The 20,768-nt window shown below is 44.0% G+C and overlaps 1 protein-coding gene across 4 annotated transcripts; it reads left to right on the top strand.

The window, feature by feature from the left end:
- Positions 1–5,973: 5,973 nt before the first annotated feature.
- asxl1 (ASXL transcriptional regulator 1) lies at positions 5,974–20,275 on the top strand. 4 transcript variants are annotated; one of them, XM_070910208.1, is made up of 14 exons: positions 5,974–6,030; positions 9,076–9,158; positions 9,505–9,507; positions 11,082–11,199; positions 11,998–12,199; positions 13,166–13,335; positions 13,839–13,972; positions 14,221–14,428; positions 15,028–15,124; positions 15,534–15,639; positions 15,965–16,307; positions 16,365–17,027; positions 17,171–17,800; positions 17,843–20,275. In XM_070910208.1, exons 1-14 carry the CDS (start codon positions 5,974–5,976, stop codon positions 19,811–19,813), a joined length of 4,785 nt encoding a protein of 1,594 aa, XP_070766309.1. In that variant the 3' UTR covers positions 19,814–20,275. The 4 variants fall into 4 exon arrangements, with proteins under 4 accessions (XP_070766309.1, XP_070766310.1, XP_070766311.1 ...); XM_070910209.1 differs by having other exon boundaries at positions 13,839–13,923; positions 14,262–14,428; positions 15,965–16,340; positions 16,425–17,027; positions 17,171–20,275; XM_070910210.1 differs by having other exon boundaries at positions 13,839–13,923; positions 14,262–14,428; positions 15,965–16,376; positions 16,473–17,027; positions 17,171–20,275.
- Positions 20,276–20,768: the final 493 nt, after the last annotated feature.

The following is a 20,768-nucleotide window of genomic DNA, read 5'->3' as shown; positions in this document are numbered from 1 at the left end:
GGTCTAACAGAAGAAACAGTACTGGCTCTGCTGCTGCACAGGGACTCTGGCCAAGAGCCGGAGCAGACACAGACAAGACTCATGAGGATTCTCCAGAGAGTTGACCATCAGCCTACAGACCTCTGGTCGTTTTGTTAACTTAGAGTGCTAGAATTAATGCTAAGTGCTGTTTGTTGACTGTTTGATGGTCTCTTGTGGCAATGACTAGTGGTCTGTCCTGCCTTACTGGGGCAAGCCTGTGTCCAGCACTTGGTCTCTGTGACAGCAGCTGCCATAGCAACCCCAAAAGGGCTGCGGTGATGAGGAGCTTTGGAAGCTCTGACTGGGCCTGTGTGTTTTCTGAGAAGAGCTCTTGTGTTGGCCTGCAGTCTATTTTAGTATTCAGCAGCCCTGAACGCCACAGTCACAGAGCTGAATCACAGAGGCAGACCAACATCTCTGCAGACCTGCAAGACAGGGAAAAAAAAAACACAGTGTCACTTTGTGCAAACGATACCTTTTGGTTTAAAAGTTTGAGGCAGTGAGAAGCTGAGCTGACTTTAAATAACAATAACTATAAAAGAGCAAAACACAGTGTTGGCAATAGACCATTATTTTCTGTATAGCTTTTGGCCATTTTCTCCTTTTAAACCCACTTTAATGTGATCAATTAAATCCTCTCAACTTTTGAACTCTGTAGTGCAGACAACTTATCACGTCCTAACATCACCTATACCTTCATTTAGCTTCTGGTGTTATCACAGTCTCATATATTATATTATTTGACTTATTAGCTATTATCATTATTATTAGTTTTTAATCATTATTTAGATCAAACGTAAACACCAGAACCACCACCAGTATTTGCTAACAAGGTGTAGGGTGACGCTGTATAACCTGACCGATACTGGAGTTTTGGGACTACTTGGGAGTTTTAAAAAAAATCTGAAAAACAACCATGATCTTGATTTTGTTGTAGAATTGTGAGCGAGATACATACCGAGTTTACAAAGTAAAAACAAACTTGTCAGTGCTCTCTAACGGGTAAACTGTGATGGAGACAATGAAGTACTGACTTAACTTGTTACTTATCGACCAACATATGCACTGAAATATCTGCGGAAAGCTAATATCTGACTATTATTCAACGTGTCCGATACATATTTAATAACTGTGTACACATTTCATATCTTCTTTATTTATCTAACACATTAATAAAAGTTGCTGCAGTCCTGGTGGTCCAGTTGCTCAGGTCATCAACATTATTTAGACTTTCTGGCTCATTATGGATCTGACTTCTTTGTGTTGTTAGGTATTTAGAAATGCAGTTACTTTAACTTACTCTAATTGTGTCAGTGTTACTGTAGTTACTGAATGAGGCCCCCCTGTGGTTTCCATTGGGATCATGGATTGTACATTTTGATGGCATAACATGTGTCATGCAAGCCCATACTGGACTTTTCATCCATCCATTTTTATTTTGTATTTAAGAGTTTAATGAACATGTTAATGATGATATTAATGAAACATTTTAGAGGTGGAGATTCCTTATAAAATAGCGAGGGCAAAATGATACTGCCAGATTCACCACTGTAGGTCACTTTTTTTGTTTCAACTGTCCAAAGTGTCAACATTTTCATATAAAAAAGAAACATTACCCCATGTAATTACTAAAGGTATGAAAACAAATGGCCTTTTATTCCAAATGGCCCTGGAGAATGTATTAGTCAGGTAATTACACCTGTCACTTCCATACATGTAAGTAATACATGTGTTTCTATAATCCACATTTTACATTAGGTTTGTTATGTGAACACATATGCAGTATACAGTACATATAGTTGTTTTCTTCACAATTACGAAGTTCTGGTACTTGACTTGAGAATTTCCATTTTGTATGACTGTATACTCTAAAAGGATGAGGCTGCTGTTATTCTATATTTATATTATTGTCATGTTCAGACTCAAACCAAAAACATGTTAGTCTGTATCTCAATGCCGTCTGACTTCCTGCCTGTGGCTCTCAGCTCCAAGCCCATTGGTTCCTACTGAAGATGTAAATCTTTAAAAATCACCACACAAATATATAGTTTCATGTTTAATAAGGCTCAGTAATTTCCTCAAACAGCTTCTCATTTTAGTTTTTAATTAAACAAACAGGAGGAAATGCATTTGTTGGGGACTATTTTCAGTGGCGGATGAATCCACATTTGGTGCTCTAGTGAGTATTAGGGGCAGCAGGACAGTGTATGTGGGATTGAGTCAAAATAAACTACAGTGTGTGTGTTCATGGTAATGAAGGAACATGTCACCCAGTGCAACAGTGTGGCTCATTGATGCGTTTTTAATAGTTTTTAATGGCACAGAGGAAGAAGATATATCAGGCTGAGACAGTGTTTGTTAGTAGATACATTCTTGGTTGGTTTGAGTCTGAACATGAAGAAAAACACAGAATATCACCAGATTGATCCTACAACCTCATTACATTTTAAGGGAAAGTATTGCACTTTTTACAAAAGCACCTGACAACTGTACTAGTTCATTAATTGTTTATAGTGCTGTAATACCTACACCTGTAATTGGGGCGTAAATGAAATGAAATGGATGAAATTTATTTGACAGACAAAACACAAACTAAGCTGATAAATGTAATATGTTGCCTATTTTAAACTACTCAAAAGTGTCCCTCAAGTATTTAGACCTGCCAGCACCTGGATCACCACACTGTTAACTGGATCGTACTTCAGAGTGAGTACTTTTACTATTCATAGTTTTAAAAATCATTTTACTTTAGTAATAGTATGGGACTTAAAATGGTCTATTCTTCTATTGTAGTCACCACTTTGACTCAGGGGGAGTTTAAACACATTCTCCACGTCTTCATACAAACAGTGGAAACCTCGCTATCAGGACAAAATCAAGGCTGCGTCCAGAGGACAGAGCTGGCGGACCTGGCGGACCTGATGGAGCTTGTAGTGCCATCGTGCGGGTCCTCAGCATGGAGCTGTCGTGAAGCTTTAGTCGTTTGAAACCCTCTCCATCGTGCTCAGCTAACTGCAAACGTGCTCGTCTTGTTGGAACCAAATGAAGCGGAGAAAACTTCCACACAGGGTGATGGGAGCTTGTCCGAAGGTCTGAACTGGTAGAGACTGGTGTGGCTGGTGGGACGGGGTTGGGACCAGACCGTAGCTAACTTTGACTGCTAGCCTGGCCGCGTTCACAAAATTCGGCGGCGGAGGTGAAGATAGGATTAGTGTTTGGGGTTTTGCGTCAGCTTTACCACGGGTTTCTCCCGAGGGGAGCCGCCGACTCGTGTTCGCGTGGCCGTGGATGAAGTTAGAGAGTCCGCCGGGCCAGCGTGCGGGTTAAAAAACAAAAGATGAGCGCTTCTCTAAGTTGTGTCGGAGTTTGTCTTGCGGCAGCTAACTCCTCTCTATCTAACTGAGCAGCGTTAAACTCCCGCTCCGGTCAACGGACACGGACACGACGCTACTTACCGACTGTGACTCCGTCCCGCTCTCCGTCCGGCATCCATCCCGTCTCCACATCGACATTTTGGAAGAAGTTTTAAAGATGTTTGTTAGGGTCCGGGCCTGGACTGCTGGGCGCCGCGCTGGGAGCCGTGCATTGTGGGAGAGTGACGTCACACCCCGGGCTCAGAGGAACTCCAGCAGGAACCAGATCTGTGGACCCCCCGACCCCCGACCGCACTATTTACACACATACAGCATATGTGTGTAAATACAGCACATATGCTGTATGTGTGTATTATTGATACCAATGTCAATTATTTGGCATTGACTCAATTATTAATCGTTAATACAGGGTTCCTTATTTATCCCACAACAAATACCTGCACACATATGTAATATAAAACAGCTGCCACATGCGACAAAGCACACAAGTATTGTAGAACATTAAAACGTAGAATAAAATGGATTAACAAGATAAAACGATGCTGAAACAATTCTATGTTTAATGAGGTGATGGGATCTAGAGGCTTGCTGAAATCACCTGTATGCAGTATGAGTAAGTTTCACTCTGTAACATGCCTAATGGTATTAAATACTTAATTACAAATGTTCCTCATTCCAACAGTACCTCAGATCAAATAAAAACTTCACTGGCACAAACTGTTTTTCCTGAAATGAACATTAGAAGGATGTATAGGTGTGATGTATAAAAGTGGGTTTTCAGTAGTGATTTAAAAGAAGTACTAATTTAGTTTGAGTTCTTTGTAGTTTTTTCCACAGTTCCCCTTTATTCCTAAACCTAGTTATGGAAACCTCCAGCAGATTCCTGTCTGAGGACTTCAGGCTGCCTGCAGGTTGACAGGTGGAGAGTAAGTATAATCAATAAGTGCTTAATATGTAATGAGTAGGATCTGAAACTCAATCTGAAAACCATCTGGCAGTCAGTGTAAGGGGGAGCAATATGTTCTTTTTCCTTTTGTAAGGAGTCTGATTTCTGAGAAAGTGAAAGTATGATGGATTGAGTATCTCTAAAACACAAAACTGAAAGGATTCTGGTGATTTTCTTCAGCTGGTGGAAGCAACACTGCTATCACAAAGGTGTCTGGCAGAAAGCCTAACATGTTTTGTCATTGATGCATACGTGTTGGAATATATATATATATTGGACATGCATTAAACACAACCAAGAATTTACTTTCATTATCAATTATACTTACTTTCATATCATTAATTAATCGATTATTTTGTTAATTAATCAATTAATCATTTGGTTTAAAATATGTCAGACAAGAGCATGCACATGAAAGTTAATTCTTGATGGAAATAAAAAAATATATCTTCACTCAAGGTCTTCTTACTAGCTTTTTGCAGAGGTTTCAAATGCATCTCGCAGCCTTCATCAGTGGATGGAGTTTACTCAGTACAAAAGTCTCAGATTTCTTTCCCTGTCACCAATAAGGTAATTTAGTCACCAGTCGTCACATCCATCTTATCGTATCACACAGGCTGTTAAATATTGTATGAAAGCAACATCACATTACAAGTAATTAAGTCAAAACTACTGTGATATTTCATTTTGTTAATGTTTTACATTTCTAAAAGGTCGAGTTGTGGTTGTGTGAGCCTCCCCTTAAATACAATGGAGGCAAATTTTATTTGTGTTGCTGAAAAACAGCAGTGCGCCATTCACTGTGTCCTAGTTACTCTGAATAATCCACAGACTTTGCTGTCCACAGTTTTCAGAAACATCCTTACTGGAAGGCCTGTGTGTTGATTTAATAAAAATAATAATTGATGATAATTATAATAATTTAATGACTTACAACGTCACAGTACTCAAAATGTTGTGGCTCCTAGGTGTGTTTATTTGCCCCACAATAAATTTAGCTGTGTTGTCTGTTATTGTCCAATATTGTCCTTCAAATGTGTGTAGGGAAGAAATGGATCCAGTAGTCAGCCTTACTGCAGATGGGTGTCAGCTTTTACATTATTATGAATTAGACAACACTTTACTGTTCTAACAGATGGAAGTGCTGTGGTTAATGTATAGTGTCTGTGTGCTGGGGTGGAAGGCTCAATCAAAACTGTGCTATTCTGATATCAAACATGATTATTTGTATGCAGCATCTGTTCAAATGTACTATTTGGATGCGGAGGGCTGGACATTGTTTTGTTGCATTCCTGCGGAGGGTTTGACCTTTGACCTGGTTGTTGCATTCCATAGAGGCTTGTCCTGCAGCAGCACCAGATCCAGCACCAGAGCCAGCCCTGCACTCACACTGCTTCTGTGCTACAGAGAGACGATGTGTGTTGAGCTACTTTAGACACTGTAGCGACTATTATCACAGACCAGCAGACACCATCGTCCCGAGCTAAAAGGAACATCTTGTTTTGGGTCTAACGTTACACAGTTAACCTAGAACGTAGTTAGCCATTTTGCTAAGCAGCTAAATCGCCATCGTATTGAGGTTGCTTTGTAGACACACAGCAGAGGCTAGCCGCAGACACCAGCGCAGAGGAAATGAAGGACAAACAAAAGAGAAAGAAGGAGCGGACCTGGGCTGAGGCGGCTCGCATGGTAAACACTCTATTTTGAGCATTTAACTAACGGCATGTAAATTATGTATGAATAATTGTGAAGTGATGGATCCAGATGTGTTGTTGTGTTTGCACATTCTCCTCACGACCACAGCCTGGGCTCTGCCATATCATCATCTATTAACATAGCAGTGCTAACCTAACCAGCAGGCAGGTTATGTTTGGTTTAAATGTAACTGAAGGGGTACATTTTATGTGTGCTGTATGTCTTTCTGGCTGCTGACATAAAAAGCTACGCAACGCAACATGCTAACGATGGCTAGCACGCTAACATTCACCTCTCCTATTTTAAGCTCTTTGTTTGCTAGGCAGCAAGCAAGCTAGCTGTACGCTAATTACCATCTGAGCACTTCAAAAGAAACGATAGCGCTACGACGAGTTTACACTCCTCATGTGGTCAAACAGTGAGCAAAACGTGACCTCTATAAACTCGTAAGGTTCATATAACGCCCAACTCGGTGTAATAGTAGCTAATGTTGTTGACCATAATGCACGCTAACGTTAGCAAAGCTAATAGCTAACGTTAACCACTAACGTTAGCTCACCTGTCTTGTGAATCCATATAGGCTCCAAGTGGTGCAGGAAAATGAAATAAGTCCTGTTAAATAAGCCAGACTCTGTCGGAAGATGGACAAGCAACATTAATCTTTAAGAAAGAGGTCACATGAAACAGTTGAAAAGCAAACGTTTATCACTGGCGGGGGGTGGAGGGGGGTATTTTCATAGCAAATTAACTTTATTTCTTTATTTAGTTAATTTAAATGCACAGTGACAACTGGGCAGCTGGCTATATGTCGGATAAGTAAATGTCTGATTGCGGTCAGGTGTGGTTCTCCTCAGTTTTAGGGCAATGGGTTCACTAGCTAATGGCTCTGTTTTGGCCGGGTAGGCCGCTGCTTTCTACTCATAGCTGGAGTAAAACATGAACAAGTGCAGAGAAACCAAAGTGAAATCTGAATGACCAGATTTAGTTCCACATGAACAGAAAACCACATGCACATTCTCTGACTGTGCACAGTTACATAAATTACAAATGTGATGCTTAATATGGGGGGTGTGCTGTTCACTCCTTTTGTTTAAACAGAGGCTTCAATTAAAGGAAGAGTTTAGGGCATTCTTGAAAGCATATCCTTATTTTATACTGCAGATGAAGTCCATGGGAAGGATTCAGTTTCACGTTTTTTGTTCATGGTCCTCATAGGGCAGCTCATCATCTACACTACCATATACACTCCTGGCCACTTCATTAGGTGCGACCCAGTACAACATCTGTGCCACACATTCTGCTTTTACGAAGCTTATAATGGGCATAATGCGTTTTTGTTATTAAACTATGTGTTTATTCCTGAGGTAGTAGAAAGTGGTGGTGTTGTACTGGACTGCATTATATTAAACTGTGTTTCTAATATTCTTCCCCCCTTATGTTAAAACACCTCAATGTAATTCAGTCATCAATAGTAAACATATAGCTAAATTGGCACCTCTCTGACAGCATCAGTCAAAACTAAAAAATACTATCTTCATAATAGTATGATTTATGGCTGAGCTGTTGTATTAGATTGCATTAGATTTTACACGTACCTAATAAAGTGGCAACTGAGTGTAGAGTTCTGTACGTTAGCAGCTCCTCCTCCTGCAGCAACAGCAAAACAAAACATGAACTAAATGACAAGGAGATTCATCTCATGTTGTAACTAACAATATCATATCTATACTGTTATAATATGTCTGATAATAACTATCAGACCAGCAGTTTTCAATTTATGAATATCAACTGCTTTGCATACATCACGTTTAGAGGAGAAGAGGAATGAATGAAAGTCCAATACTTAATGTCTTGTCATTCTGTATTTGCACATTGTCAGACAGGCAGAAGAAGAGACATGAAGCCACTTGTTAAATATTTCATATCTGAAAGTGGCTTGTGGTGACCCTGACACTTACTTGTTTGTGTAATTACCCCCGGGGATCAATGAAGTATTTCTGATTCTGATTGTGATACTCATCCACTAATACTAAGGAATGAGCCGGAGGTGGACATGACAGGCTTTTTAAATATTGGACTTTACGACTGATAGTGAAATAGTTTGTTTCACAAACATTGTTTCAAAAATGTCTTTAGTAAGGACACCAGCTTAGTGAGGATGTTTTTTGAATTTTAGCTGGCTTAATGTGGACGCACCAGTAGATATGTCCATTTTATTCATTGAACGTGTTTCAGCAGCATGTGAAGATACACCTTTGTGGTGCTTTAAATAGTACTGGTGACTTTGTCCTCTGTCCTCTGTGCAAGACTGCAGTGTTCTGAGAATGTGAAGCACAATGGATAACTTAAAACACGACATTACCTGATGTTAATGGATGAAATCATTGTACTGTGGCTCTGACTGAGACACTGTTAGCTTATCGCAGATATATCAGAAGCTTCCTGTAGCCTGCATGGAACAGACAGAAACAAAAGAGGAAGTGATGGATAAATACATTATACATATTATTTTTTATCAAAAATTCACTTAATGTTCATAATACAGGCTTGTCCATGCCACTTTCCACCTTCAGGATAGTTTATTATAGTTTTTATGGGCTTCATCCTTTATAGATTTGACAACTTTCATATATTTATGATTTCATTTTCAGTCTAGTTTACTACTTAAAATGTCTCTGTCTGTCTGTCTGTGTCTCTCTCTCTCTCTCTCTCTCTCTGTCTCTCTCTCTCTCTCTCTCTTTCAGTCTGTCTGTCTGTCTGACATGCCCCTGCCTCTGCTGATATTTTTATTGATGAACTCTGCTGTAAAGACTGTTCAGTTTGTTGTAATGCAGGTTCAGGTCTCTTGGATGGATGAATTGCTTCTTTAAAATAGCTGTAAGAGCATTTTGAGACAGTGGGTCATGTTGAATCATTGGGAGAGGTCTAGTTGCTTTTGAGTCCAGATTGATCTGGATTTGTTCTGTATTCAAGTTCTTTTCTCAGCAGTGCAGAAGTGTCGTCAGTCTCTTTTCTAAAGACAATGTGGATGTTTTCCAGGTGTTGGAGAACTTCTCTGATGCACCAATGACTCCCAAACAAATCCTCCATGTCATCCAGACCAAGGGGCTGAAGGAAATGAGGTCATTCACACAGACACACACACAGAGTTATGTCTTGAAGCTGACTGCAGTAACTGATGTTCATCTCAGTGTAGAGCTACAGGATCATTCAGTCCAGAGTGTATCATTGCTTCCTGGAACCTGTAGACACCTTGTTGGCTGATAAACATTAACACACTGTTTTATATGGAGTTCAAATCACTGATTGAATTTTTCCACACTCAGACAGTACACTTGACTTTTATTCCCATATTGGAATTGATTATCTTCTGTATTTGTCAGCTGAACATGTCCATCAATGTGTTTTAAACTGAGGTGTTTTATTTCCTTCTACATGGACCACTTGGCCTGCTGCGGACCTAAACAGGAGGTAGGTTGGAGGACCATAGACACTTATTACCTCTCTTCTTTTTCCTCTCCTTCTTCTTACCCATTGCTCAACAATATTGTAACAAGTTTTGATGATTGATGATGATTCAAATGTAAACTATTTCAATTTCAAGACATCAATTTGAAATCTGGGTGCCATAAAAGAACCAGCGAGTTTACCTTTATTTTAACACTACTGGTTTAACACATAGTGAATTGATTTGATTGATTTGTCGATTGTCAGGAACCATTGGCTTCCCCTGTCAACCCACAATTTTAAGTTAATAACAATGATACAGCTTTAACATTTAATCGAAAGATTTAACTAGCTTGCTTGCTGCTAAATATCTGTCAGAGTTCCCACACTGCAAAAACATAGTCCACAGAGGCATTTTCTCCTGTTAATAAGTACAGAGCACGGAGTCTCATACTGTAACTGTAATAGATTAGTTCCAGCTGTTTGCTGTCAGGTGTCTCTGTCTGTAATAGTACATGTAGATTTTCACTGGCTCTACATGAATCAGGGCACAGATAGAAAACCAAAGTAAATGCATTCTGCGTGATGGTTTAGTCCCGTAGTTATTTGTAGACAAAGCTTATGCATGTTCATGGATCACATTAAACTGAACTGCCACAGAAATTACTTTTAAGAGAAAGGGATTATTTTGTACTGTGTCCTCCTTATCAGACTATGATTAAAAAGTCAAAGAGAGAAAAACAATACACCAAGGAAATTTGATGTTAGACATGAGATTATCTCATCTTTAATGGTGTTCTGATAAATTTGATTTGAAATTTGAAGTTTCTTGTGCTGATTGTTCAGTGCTGTTGTTGTTTTGCTTATAGTTCCAAATATAGTGGATTTCCATCAGCTTTTATTAGCGATGGGAGATGTAGATAAACTCATTTGTCATGGTGTATGTAATTTTGTATTATGATATCTATATACTGATTATATAGTAAAGTTTATGCAAAATCTGTTAAACTGTCAGGAATGTCTGTTTCAGACAACTGCAACACACTGGATTAGCAAAAGTACTTTGTCACATTGATGAAAATATGCAATATTACCATTAAACAGTCTTTCATATTGGTTTTAGTCCTATGAGAGCTGTAAGAATAAAAAGGCCATGATGTGGAGAGAACCTTTTACTCATTTCACATTTACAGGCCATAAAATTCATCCCAACTTTACACATGAGAGGTCAGTAACCTGTTTATTCAGCCGTGGATCATGACTATACAGCATCACATCCGTGTCACTTTATATCTAGCCTGACTCACAGGATGTAGGCTGTTGGGATAAGGAGTCTGACTTACTCCTCCCCTTCCGCTGTCTGCCTGACACCGTTTTGTAAGAGCACCGTCGCTGCATCCTGGGCTTAGTGCCGCCCAAGACGATTGTGATTTGGTTTAAAGAAATATATAAAAATACAAACAAGCCAGAGCATTTTCCCCTATACCAGAATGATAATGGGTTGTGTCTGACCTTTCTCTAGTGCTGGCACAGCACTAAAACTATGCAAGACTACTTTATATCCAATCTGATGTGTGTGTCTGTGTGTGTGCACGCAGTGGCACAGCTCCTTTGGCCTGCCTGGTCACCATGCTGCACTCCCAGGTGAGGGGAGACAGAGTCAAGAACAGCATTTTCTTCAAGCTGCCTGGACGGATGAGCCTATTCACTCTCAAGGTACTCAAACATGATCCTCTTCACTCTGCTGATAAAACTAATTTATGTCTGTTGGCATTACATCATAATTGGTGTCAATAGAACATTTCTCCAAAAACTCTAAACAATTTGACTCAGTTACTCAAGATAATCCACAGGTTCATAGTGAGTACTTTTACTGGAAACTCTTTTCTACTGAAATCCACCTGCTGTCTGCTCATTGATGATGATGATGCTCTAGTTAATGATGCTACTGAAGAGGCTGCAGATAAACACATTTAGACCAACTGTCTGCTAATCTGTTGCTTTTATGAGGTTGATCACAATGTCATATAATGACAGTGACAACAACATGGACCCCACAGGAAGCCAGTATTGATATATATACACCACAGGGTAAAACTGACCGGTTCATTCCAATTTTATTTATATGGTGCCAAATCATAACACAAGTTATCTCAAGGCACTTTTCTTATAGAGCAGGTCTGTACTCTTTATAATATTATTTACAGAGACCCAACAGTTCCCACCATGAGCAAGCACGTGGTGACAATGGCAAGGAAAAACTCCCTTTTAACAGGCAGAAACCACGAGCAGAACCAGGCTCTGGGTGGGCGGTCATCTGCCTCGACCGGTTTGGTTGAGAGAGAAAGAGGGACGGGGAGAGACGATCACATCTTATTTTGAATACTTCAGTGTAGTAGTGGATTTGACGCATGACCACAAAATCAGTTGATAAAAGAAATCGATTGTGCGTCACATATTTAGAGAACACTGTTTTTCTTCAGATGATAGCTCTGTACTGTTTACACTCTGTAGAAGAACGCCCTCCAGTGGACAAAGACAACATCAGAGTCGGAGACGCCAGCCGAGCCGGCCGGCAGCGCCGCCACCCCATCTTCCAGCAGCAGCACCCCTGCAGCAGGCTCTGGCGTGGCACCGGTCGGCCCCACAGAGGCCACTGAGCAGGAGAGCTGCGACTCCACTGAGACCACCGCTGGTGCCAGCGGAGACAATGACGGTAATACCACACACCAGAGGTCTGTCATTATGTACACCAGGGGCCTCTCATGTAGGGTTTTTCCATTATGGGGGGCTAGTCGCGCTGAGCACAATTTCTTACCGTTCTCACCTTGATCAAATGCCAGAAACAGAACTGCTGATGTTGCGACTCTCTCGTCGTGTATTCATGACGACACATTCTTGAGCCAGTCTGGTTTCTGTGACGACATGGCTCTGTTGAGAGGGGGGTGTAATTAATGTATTGTAATGCCAGTGGGGGTAGTTCTTGCACTGAATGTCTTGGTGAGTTCAATCTGTATCAGCTTCTTCTCATTCCTGCATACAAGTAGCCGAACAAATGTGCATAAGCCTTAAAACCACCAGAGAGATTGCCAACATACCTGTATCAGTGTGTATATGCACAAACATTGTAAACAAGTCAAAGTCAAAAATGGCCTTTCATTAAGTTGTCTAGAAATATTGAGTTTAATCATTCCAGAGGTTATAGCGACGACCATATGTACAAATGTAGAACCCCTACACCCTGTTAGACTGGTGCTGGATCAGTGGCACTCGGTGCCCTTGTTCCATCCACAGTTTGTGTGTAACTCTGAGCTTGGCCGAATGTATGGTGCAATAATGGTGCCAATAATACATATTCAGCCACACCACTGTCGGTGAATGTTGGCCTGTGTTAATAGAAGCCAAAAGAGCTTTAGCTCAGATAGAAACTGCTGTTTTATGATCTCTGCTAAGACGTCAATGGAAAATGTGTGATAATGTCACTGCAGTGTTTGTCAGAGTCAAAGTTGGGACGTAAAGGTGAGTTTCAGGAAGAGCAGCATGTGCCTATTATTATGTTTTACGTTGCACATCTTGTAAAGTGTCAATTTTCTTTACATAGTCCAATTTCACAAATCACAATTTGCCACAAGTTGGTGGAGTGGTGAGTGGAGTTGTAAATGTGTTTTTCCCTGACCTGAAGCTTCGGTGGATGAGAGCTCGTCCAGCGCCTCCTGCTCCACAGAGGTGCAGGCTCCCAGCAGCCAGCCGCAGACCCGCCTCAGCAGGGCAGCAGGACAGCAGGGACGTACAGACGCACAGCAGACCCAACATGCTCAACACGCCCAAACTAGACTGAGCCGCTCAAGACAGGTCAGCACCCCGCATGAAGCCACTGGCTGCTCCATGTTTCCACTTAAATTAAAACATATTCGTTAGTAAAGGATTTGAGTTTGTTTTAGAGTTGAAGTGTTAACTCCTGAAGGATCTTAACAAGTTTAAGGGCCTTTTCACACCTGAAAGTTCAAACCAAGGTTAGTGTTTTTGTTATATTGAATACATTTGATCCAGTTAGTTTTGGTTTCACATTGCGATTATGCAAGTGCACTTATGACGTTCCTATGTTCTGAGACCACCTCTTTTTGTCAGGCCAAGGTTTGGCTATTTGGTCTGGACTGTGGTGGGGGGAGGTTTCTCATCTGTGGTTTTGATTCTGATCAAACGGAAAAGTCCAAAAGTCAGGACCAAATGAGGCAGGTGTGAAAGGGCCGTCAGTCATTAGCCATGTGTTTGGACTTCTGTAGAGGCACAGGAAAACAGTGCTGCTTAAAATACTGACTGTAGAACTGTCCATCCCACCATTTGTGTTGCTACAGTCAGGGAGGCAGAGGAAGAAAGCAGTCATGATGCCTCGTGTTGTCCTCACCCCTCTTAAAGTGAATGGAGAGCACGTCCCTTCAGGTAAGAAGCACTCTTTTGTCCTGAGAACAACATCATTAACTACACACCAGTAATGACAGTCAGAATTCAGAATGCTGATGGGCCTGACAAGTCAGACCTCAACGTCATCCTGAAAATGAAGAAGACAATAAACAATAAAAAACAATAAAAAGGTTTTTTATTGAATCCATTCACCGACTATCTGAAGGCAAGATATCCTGTAAAAACACCCCCAGGGTGCCAAAGAAAACGTCACTGTGAGTTTGTGTGTGGTCTTTGGTGCTCAGCTATATAACCTGCAGATAGCTTTTGCATCAGGCAGAGCGGCTCAGTGAAACAGGTGGTTTTTGCTCTGGCAGGGCCCATGAAGAGGAGTCGAGGAGGGGTGGATGTAGACTTTGAAACACCGGGCTCCATCCTGGTCAACACCAACATCAGAGCTCTCATCAATGTGCGGACCTTCTCAGCCTTCCCCACACACTCGCAGCAGCAGCTGCTGCAGTTGCTGCCAGAGGTGGACCGACAGGTGTGTTGTTGTTCTGTCCTGAAGTTTATCCAGTTTTATCCTGTCCAGTTTATCCTCAGATTATATGTCCGTAGTGACGTTGCATCCCCTGATACAACTATCACACACTGAATTAGCTAAATAGGTACTCACTGTGTTACTGGCTTTGCCATCAGTTCTTACAAATTGCTGTTAATTTAGAGAAAAGGCCCAAACATGGAACCCTGCTCTAGCAGGGCATCACCTTTGATGTATGATTGACAGACATTAGTCTAATTAGTGTTGACAGAATGCCAACCTGTGATCTGTGACTTGTTGGACAATGCAAAGACTATTACAAGAGGAACATGTACATTTTTTGTTGCCATACTACTTATAAGGAGCTTATTCCATGTGACAAAGAAAAAGCAGTCAGGTTGGAATTGGATAAAATTAAGTAATTTAGGGCAGGTTGCAGTATGCTCAATTGTATTTTGTATAGTTGACGTTTTGTGAAGCTCAGCTCAGTCACACTGAAATACATGACTTGTTTTGTCATTTTTAGGGCATAGGCCACTCTATTCCTCAGGTGCCCTCATTGTTTTAGTGCTATTTGTACATTGTGTCCCCTCTCCTTGCAGATTGGACCTGATGGTATGGCCAGACTGAGTAGTTCAGCTCTCAACAATGAGTTCTTCACCCATGCCTCCCAGAGCTGGAAAGAAAGGCTGGCGGAGGGTAAGTGATTGGTCAATCATGGACCAAATAGCTGCCACATTTTACTGAGACTTCTGCCAGGTCTAAACAAAATCACACTAGTTGAGACCCGATGGGAATGTTTTGATTACTGTGGGGAAGGAACTAGTGAAAAACAAAAAGTAAAGGTTGCTATGAAGAAGGTAAGGATATCATAAATACCAGCAGTTATATCCCAACAAGAACCCCAATAGCCAAAAGGCAACAATGTGTGTTACATGGTGTGAATGAAAAGGAGGCTGTGCATTTCTACAACTGAACACTAGCTGCTTATTTTAACAAGTGAAAGGCAGCTTAGTCAAGTTCATACTGATCATTATACTGGTTTATGCTTTAAAAAGTTCAGTTGTGGAGCTACTCTTTTAAACCTTCACGTGTTTGACCCGTTTAGGTGAGTTCACCCACGAGATGCAGGTCCGTTTCCGGCAGGAAATGGAGAAAGAGAAGAAGGTAGAGGTGTGGAAGGAAAAGTTTTTTGAAGAGTACCACGGGCAAAAGTAAGAGCCAACCCATTTCACCCAAGTCTGAAGTCACTGTTCATACACCAGCCATATTTGGTCATTGGTTCATTCTAAGTTAGAAGTTAATGTTTATTAGTTGACTGAATATAATTGACAAGCAAGTGTCAATAGGATTATTTAGAAAAACCTTTATGTTGATATTTATTTTTGACCACATGTTTAAGACATTTATTTCCATCTCCTTTGCTGTCCTCATGTAGTTTAGACAACTGGAGTATGACCTTCATCAGTCATGGCTACTGTGAATTGCAGACAAACAGTGTTTAAACAACGTGCTATAACGTAGTTTGTTTACCTGCAGGTCTGGCCTGACGCAAGAGGAGTCCCTAAAGCTTACCATGAGTGAAGCCAGTGAAGTTGCAGCTAGTGTGCTGGACAGTGATGTGGCTGTGGTTGCAACTGGTGCCCCCAAGAGACGCAGCGTGGGTCGGCGGAGAAGAGACGGAAGGATGAGGAGACGCACACGGGCTGACTTGCGCCGCAGGGCCCGCAGGACCCTCTGCAAGGCCACTCCTCCAGCCCTGCAGCCTGCAGAAGCCGCTGAGGCCAGCGCTGCACTGGACATCTCAGCAGTCTCTATTGGCTCTCCCATGTCCGACAATACAGTGGTTCAAGGCGAGGTGGTGCTGCAGGCTGAGTGTGGCGTGGAGCTCCCAGCTGAGAGTGCCTCCATGGAGTCAAAGTCTTCTCCCACTCCGGAGCCAGTCACATTGCCAGCTCCCACTCCCGCTCCTACTCCTACTCCTACTCCCACTCCTACTCCTACTCCTACTCCTACTCCCACTCCCACTCCCACTCCCACTCCCACTCCTACACCTACTCCCACTCCCAGCCCCAGCCCCAGCCCAGCCTCTACCAGCGCAAACGAAGAGCCGGAAGTTGCATCTCGCCTGCTCCCAGAGGAGACTGCACCTGTACTGGCTTCCACCTCCTCCCCCTCCTCCTCCTCCTCCTCCTCTTCTTCCTCTGCCTCCTCACCAGCCTCCTCACCCTCCTCACCTTCTGATAGACAGGGAGCTTTTGCCGGAGGCCTGGACTCTTCTTCATCATCCTCGGCGTCCTCCAGTGCCGCAGTCGCCGCTGATCCCCTGGATGACACTGCCTCAGTGGTCACCTCCATCACAGGAGGTACCGCCACCAGCAGCCGTGAGAGCAGCCCTTCAGCCAGCCCAGCCACCACCCCTGTACCCAGTGCCCAGCTCAAGGAACAGAAGAGAAGGCCAGATGAGACTCAGGCCTTCTCCAGCTTCCCCGAAAAGAGGCCGCGGCTCGACGACCGTCAGTCCTTTCGTACCACAATTGACAGTGTCCGTTCGGAGAAGCCGCAGCCGACAACAGAGGAGCCCAAGGTGCCGCCTATCCGGGTAAGACATTGTTGCACAAACCTAAAGGCTCCAAGGCTCCTTATCTGTTCACAAGATTTGTGCACAAAAATAATTTGCTTTTATAAGAAATTAGTTGTTATGCAGGTAAAGTTTGACCCACTGTTCTTGTGTCTCTGTCCCAGATTCAACTGTCCAGAATCAAACCTCCCTGGGTCAAAGGGCACCCCACCTACCAGATCTGTCCCCGGATCGTGCCCCCCGGCGAGGGCTCGCGGCGGTCGGGGACGGGGGGCGCGCGCACCCTGGCGGACATCAAAGCCCGCGCCCAGCAAGCCCGCGCCCAACGCGAGGCCGCTGCTGCTGTTGCAGCCACTGGCGACGGGGCAGGGCCGGCCGGGGTCAGGCTGCGGCCTTCTGCTGGGCTACCGGATAGCAGCAATGGACGACGAGCGCGAGAGCATCCAGGACCTATCGAGCCCGGAGGAGGAGGAGGAGGAGGAGGAGGAGGAGGAAGTGGAAGAAGGGGAGGTGGTGGGATGGAGGAGCAGGGATCGCCTTCAGGCGCTAATTCGTCTGGAACACAACTACAGCTTCTCAATGTAGAGCCCACACCCCAGCCTTCCCCTTCCCTGTCCACTACGTCAACCTCCATGTCCTTGGAGCTCCCACAGACCCCAAGCCCTCCTCAAGAGGAGGCAGCTGGGGGGCCAGAGGCTGGAGAGGAAATGGAACCAACATCAGCCAGTGCCCAGAGCTCCTCCAATGGCCTCACAGACAAGGCAGCTGACTTATCATCTCAAGAGCCTGACACTGTGTCTGAGTCTTTGGCCACCCAGCAGGCCAGGCAGCGCCAGGTGCCTGAGTCTACTGCTACCCCCTCAGAGAGGGCAAATCAGGGTTGTGAAAAACCCTCATTAGCCCCAACCTCCATCCCAGATTCCCTTCCCAGGTTCGGGGCTCAGGGTGTGGACGTTATTCAGACGTTGGCCAGTTCCTGTCAGCCCAAAGAGCAGGTACAAGGGAAGGAGGCTGGACTGGGTGGTGTTATCCAGCATGGTTCCCACCATGTGGACATCCAAGATGTATTCTCTCACTCAGCTACAAAGAGACGGCAAACAGGTGCATCCTTTTCCCAACGTGTGGACTCCTCGGTCATTGAGAAAGATGATGAGGCTGGAACACATAGTGACTCCACAGAAACCGCTTCAGACTGTGAGAATGAGAGCCAGGAGGATGAACGGCAGCACCCTGACCAGAACTGGTGCCCCAAACTGAGCACCCAGAGAAATGGCCAACTGGTCATCTGCAGCCCTCCTCCTCAGAACCAGCAGCCAGTCATCCAGGCCCATGTGTCTAGCCGCCAAGGTCAGACCGTCATTCAGCCTTGTTTCCCCAATGGCCTGCCTCACCCTCAGTACAGCCGCTCCCATTCCCAGGACCACCAGTCTCTCCCCACATCCCACCCGCAGGGGCTCAGGGACACCAACGTTGTGGTCAAAATGGAGCCTGGAGATGATTATAGGGTGTCCAGACAAAACTCTGCTGAAGAAGAATGTCATGCAGGTTTAAAGCCTTCTGTCACTTACCAAACTGCTGCAGCTGCCTCCAAAAGACTGGCCAGCTCAGCGAGACCAGTGTCCAGTGTCGAGGCCAACAACCCTTTAGTCACTCAGCTACTACAGGGCAGCCTGCCCCTGGAAAAAGTTCTGCCCTCACACTCTGCCAACAGGCTGGAGATCAACCGATTGCCAGGACCCCAACCCAGACCACCAGTGGCAAGGACCCCAGGGCCACGCAACAGGCCAGAGGTCTCAGCCCAGTCTCCTAGCCCAGAACTGACTGCAGCCTCTCAGATCCAAAACAAGTCTCCAACAGGCCGCCCAGTGTCCTGTCTGTTGGAAGCCCCAGCCACATCGCAGTATCAGTCCCAGCAGGCCCCCGGGGCTGTCCCGGTCATCACTTCTCTGCCTCCCTCTTCATCCTCCTCCAGTTCTTTGTCCTACAGAAGTAAGTCAGACCATAGCTCTGTGGAGTCTGCAGTTATCAAAGACTCTCATGGTCCTCAGCCCTCACAGGGGGCAACTCCAGACAGGCCCCAGCCATCCCACCAGACCATGCCTAATGGCCCCTCTCCTCCTCATGCAGACCCCTGTCCCACAGAGGTGGTGCCCACCATTAAGATCAACTGGCGGCCCCCACAGTCTCAGCTCCCCCACCCTCACCAACAACAGCTGTCTCCTGCTCCTACTGTAAAGAATGAAGTTGGTGCACGGCCCGCTTGCCAGGCTTTTGCCAAATCCTCCCTCATTAAACCCATGAGAGTTACCAAAAAGGAGCCTGGGAGCTCTATGGATGGCTACCTGAGCGGAGGGGCGATGGAGGGACTCCTCAACATGGAGATGACTTTAGCCAGGATGGCAAAGAAGGAGTACAGCAAGGGTCCCTACTCCTCTGGCTCACCCTCCTCCTCCTCCCCCTCCCCCTCATCCTCTGCCTCCTCCCTTCCCTTCCAGCTGTATGGGAAGTTCCCCAAGCAAGGTGGAGGTGTTGGAGGAGTAAGCTACACAGCCAATGTTTCAGTAATGGACAACGGCGGTTTCTCCCGGAGCATGGCGGACGGCGTGCTCCAGCTGCGCCCCCGCTTGGCCTCCAGCCAGACCACCCTGAGCATCCAGGCCTTTACTGACAGTACGGCTGAAGAGGTGGCGCTCAAGTGCTCGTGCCGCCTCAAAGCCATGATCATGTGCCAAGGCTGCGGTGCCTTCTGCCATGATGATTGCATCGGGCCCTCCAAACTGTGTGTATCATGTCTGGTGGTCAGATAGTATGTTGAAGTCTGACTGTAGAACTGCTATCTGTACAGTATCAGCAGCAGGACTGGGGGGCTCCACAGTGTACAGAAGCCTGATTAGGGTAGAGCACACAGGAGGAGCCTGACAGGCAAGATTTGCCTTGTATAATACAATTGGTCTGTATTTTTTTGTTGTTGCAGATTTTCAGATTTTTTTTAGCTGTACTGATTATATATTATTATTATTATTATTATTATTATTGTTATTGTTATTATTATTATTATTATTATTATTCTTGTGAATTCGAGGCATGATTGATTGTAAATTGTGCCTTTTTTGTTTTCTCTCCTCAAAAACATTTACCTCATCTTATCTTGCTCCACCTGTCATCATTTGGTGGTCATCATTGTTTCGGTCCCTCGTTTCCTCAGCAAACAGGGACTTATTGTTGTCTCTTTGCGCAAAGAAGTATTTTTTTAACCATTAAAATGAGTAAATGACGTTGTTTCACTGGTTTGTGTTTTGACTTATTTCATGTTTTAAACTCCCGTCTGGACTTAAAGTTCAGTACGATGAATAGCCCACCCCCGACAAGAGAGACCGAGATGGGCCCAGACCTGCAGACTGTATCAACATAGCTGTGGTCCACACATTTGATACCATGTAACACTGATGCCACAATCACCAATAATGACACTTAATTTTATTATTAAAACAGATAATGCACTAACTTGTAGAGCAGTGTGTCGTTTATGAGGTGACACCAAACATTTCCGGTTATTAATGTGTTAATAAGTTCATCACATGCATGCTGAATGTTTATTATGTGAATTTATGGAGAGAGTTTTTTTTATTCTTTGGTAGTGCAGTAGTGTTCACCCCCCCCCCCCCCCCCCCCCAAAGTAAGGATGCAAGCGGATGACTAGAACAGACACTCACTGATCAGTACCTGGTCAGAAACATGTATATATAGATCAACTCGTATAAA

Source organism: Enoplosus armatus, chromosome 8 (assembly GCF_043641665.1).
Source record: "Enoplosus armatus isolate fEnoArm2 chromosome 8, fEnoArm2.hap1, whole genome shotgun sequence".
Classification (NCBI taxonomy): domain Eukaryota; kingdom Metazoa; phylum Chordata; class Actinopteri; order Centrarchiformes; family Enoplosidae; genus Enoplosus; species Enoplosus armatus.
This window is presented reverse-complemented; position numbering and strand designations above follow the sequence as displayed.

Bases quoted from the DNA above. Each gene is read 5' to 3' on its own strand.
- asxl1 (XM_070910207.1), top strand. From the start codon at position 5,974: ATGAAGGACAAACAAAAGAGAAAGAAGGAGCGGACCTGGGCTGAGGCG. The intron at 14,429-15,027 runs GTGTGTTGTTGT...CTCTCCTTGCAG, and splicing joins TGCCAGAGGTGGACCGACAG to ATTGGACCTGATGGTATGGC. The intron at 15,125-15,533 runs GTAAGTGATTGG...TGACCCGTTTAG, and splicing joins GAAAGAAAGGCTGGCGGAGG to GTGAGTTCACCCACGAGATG.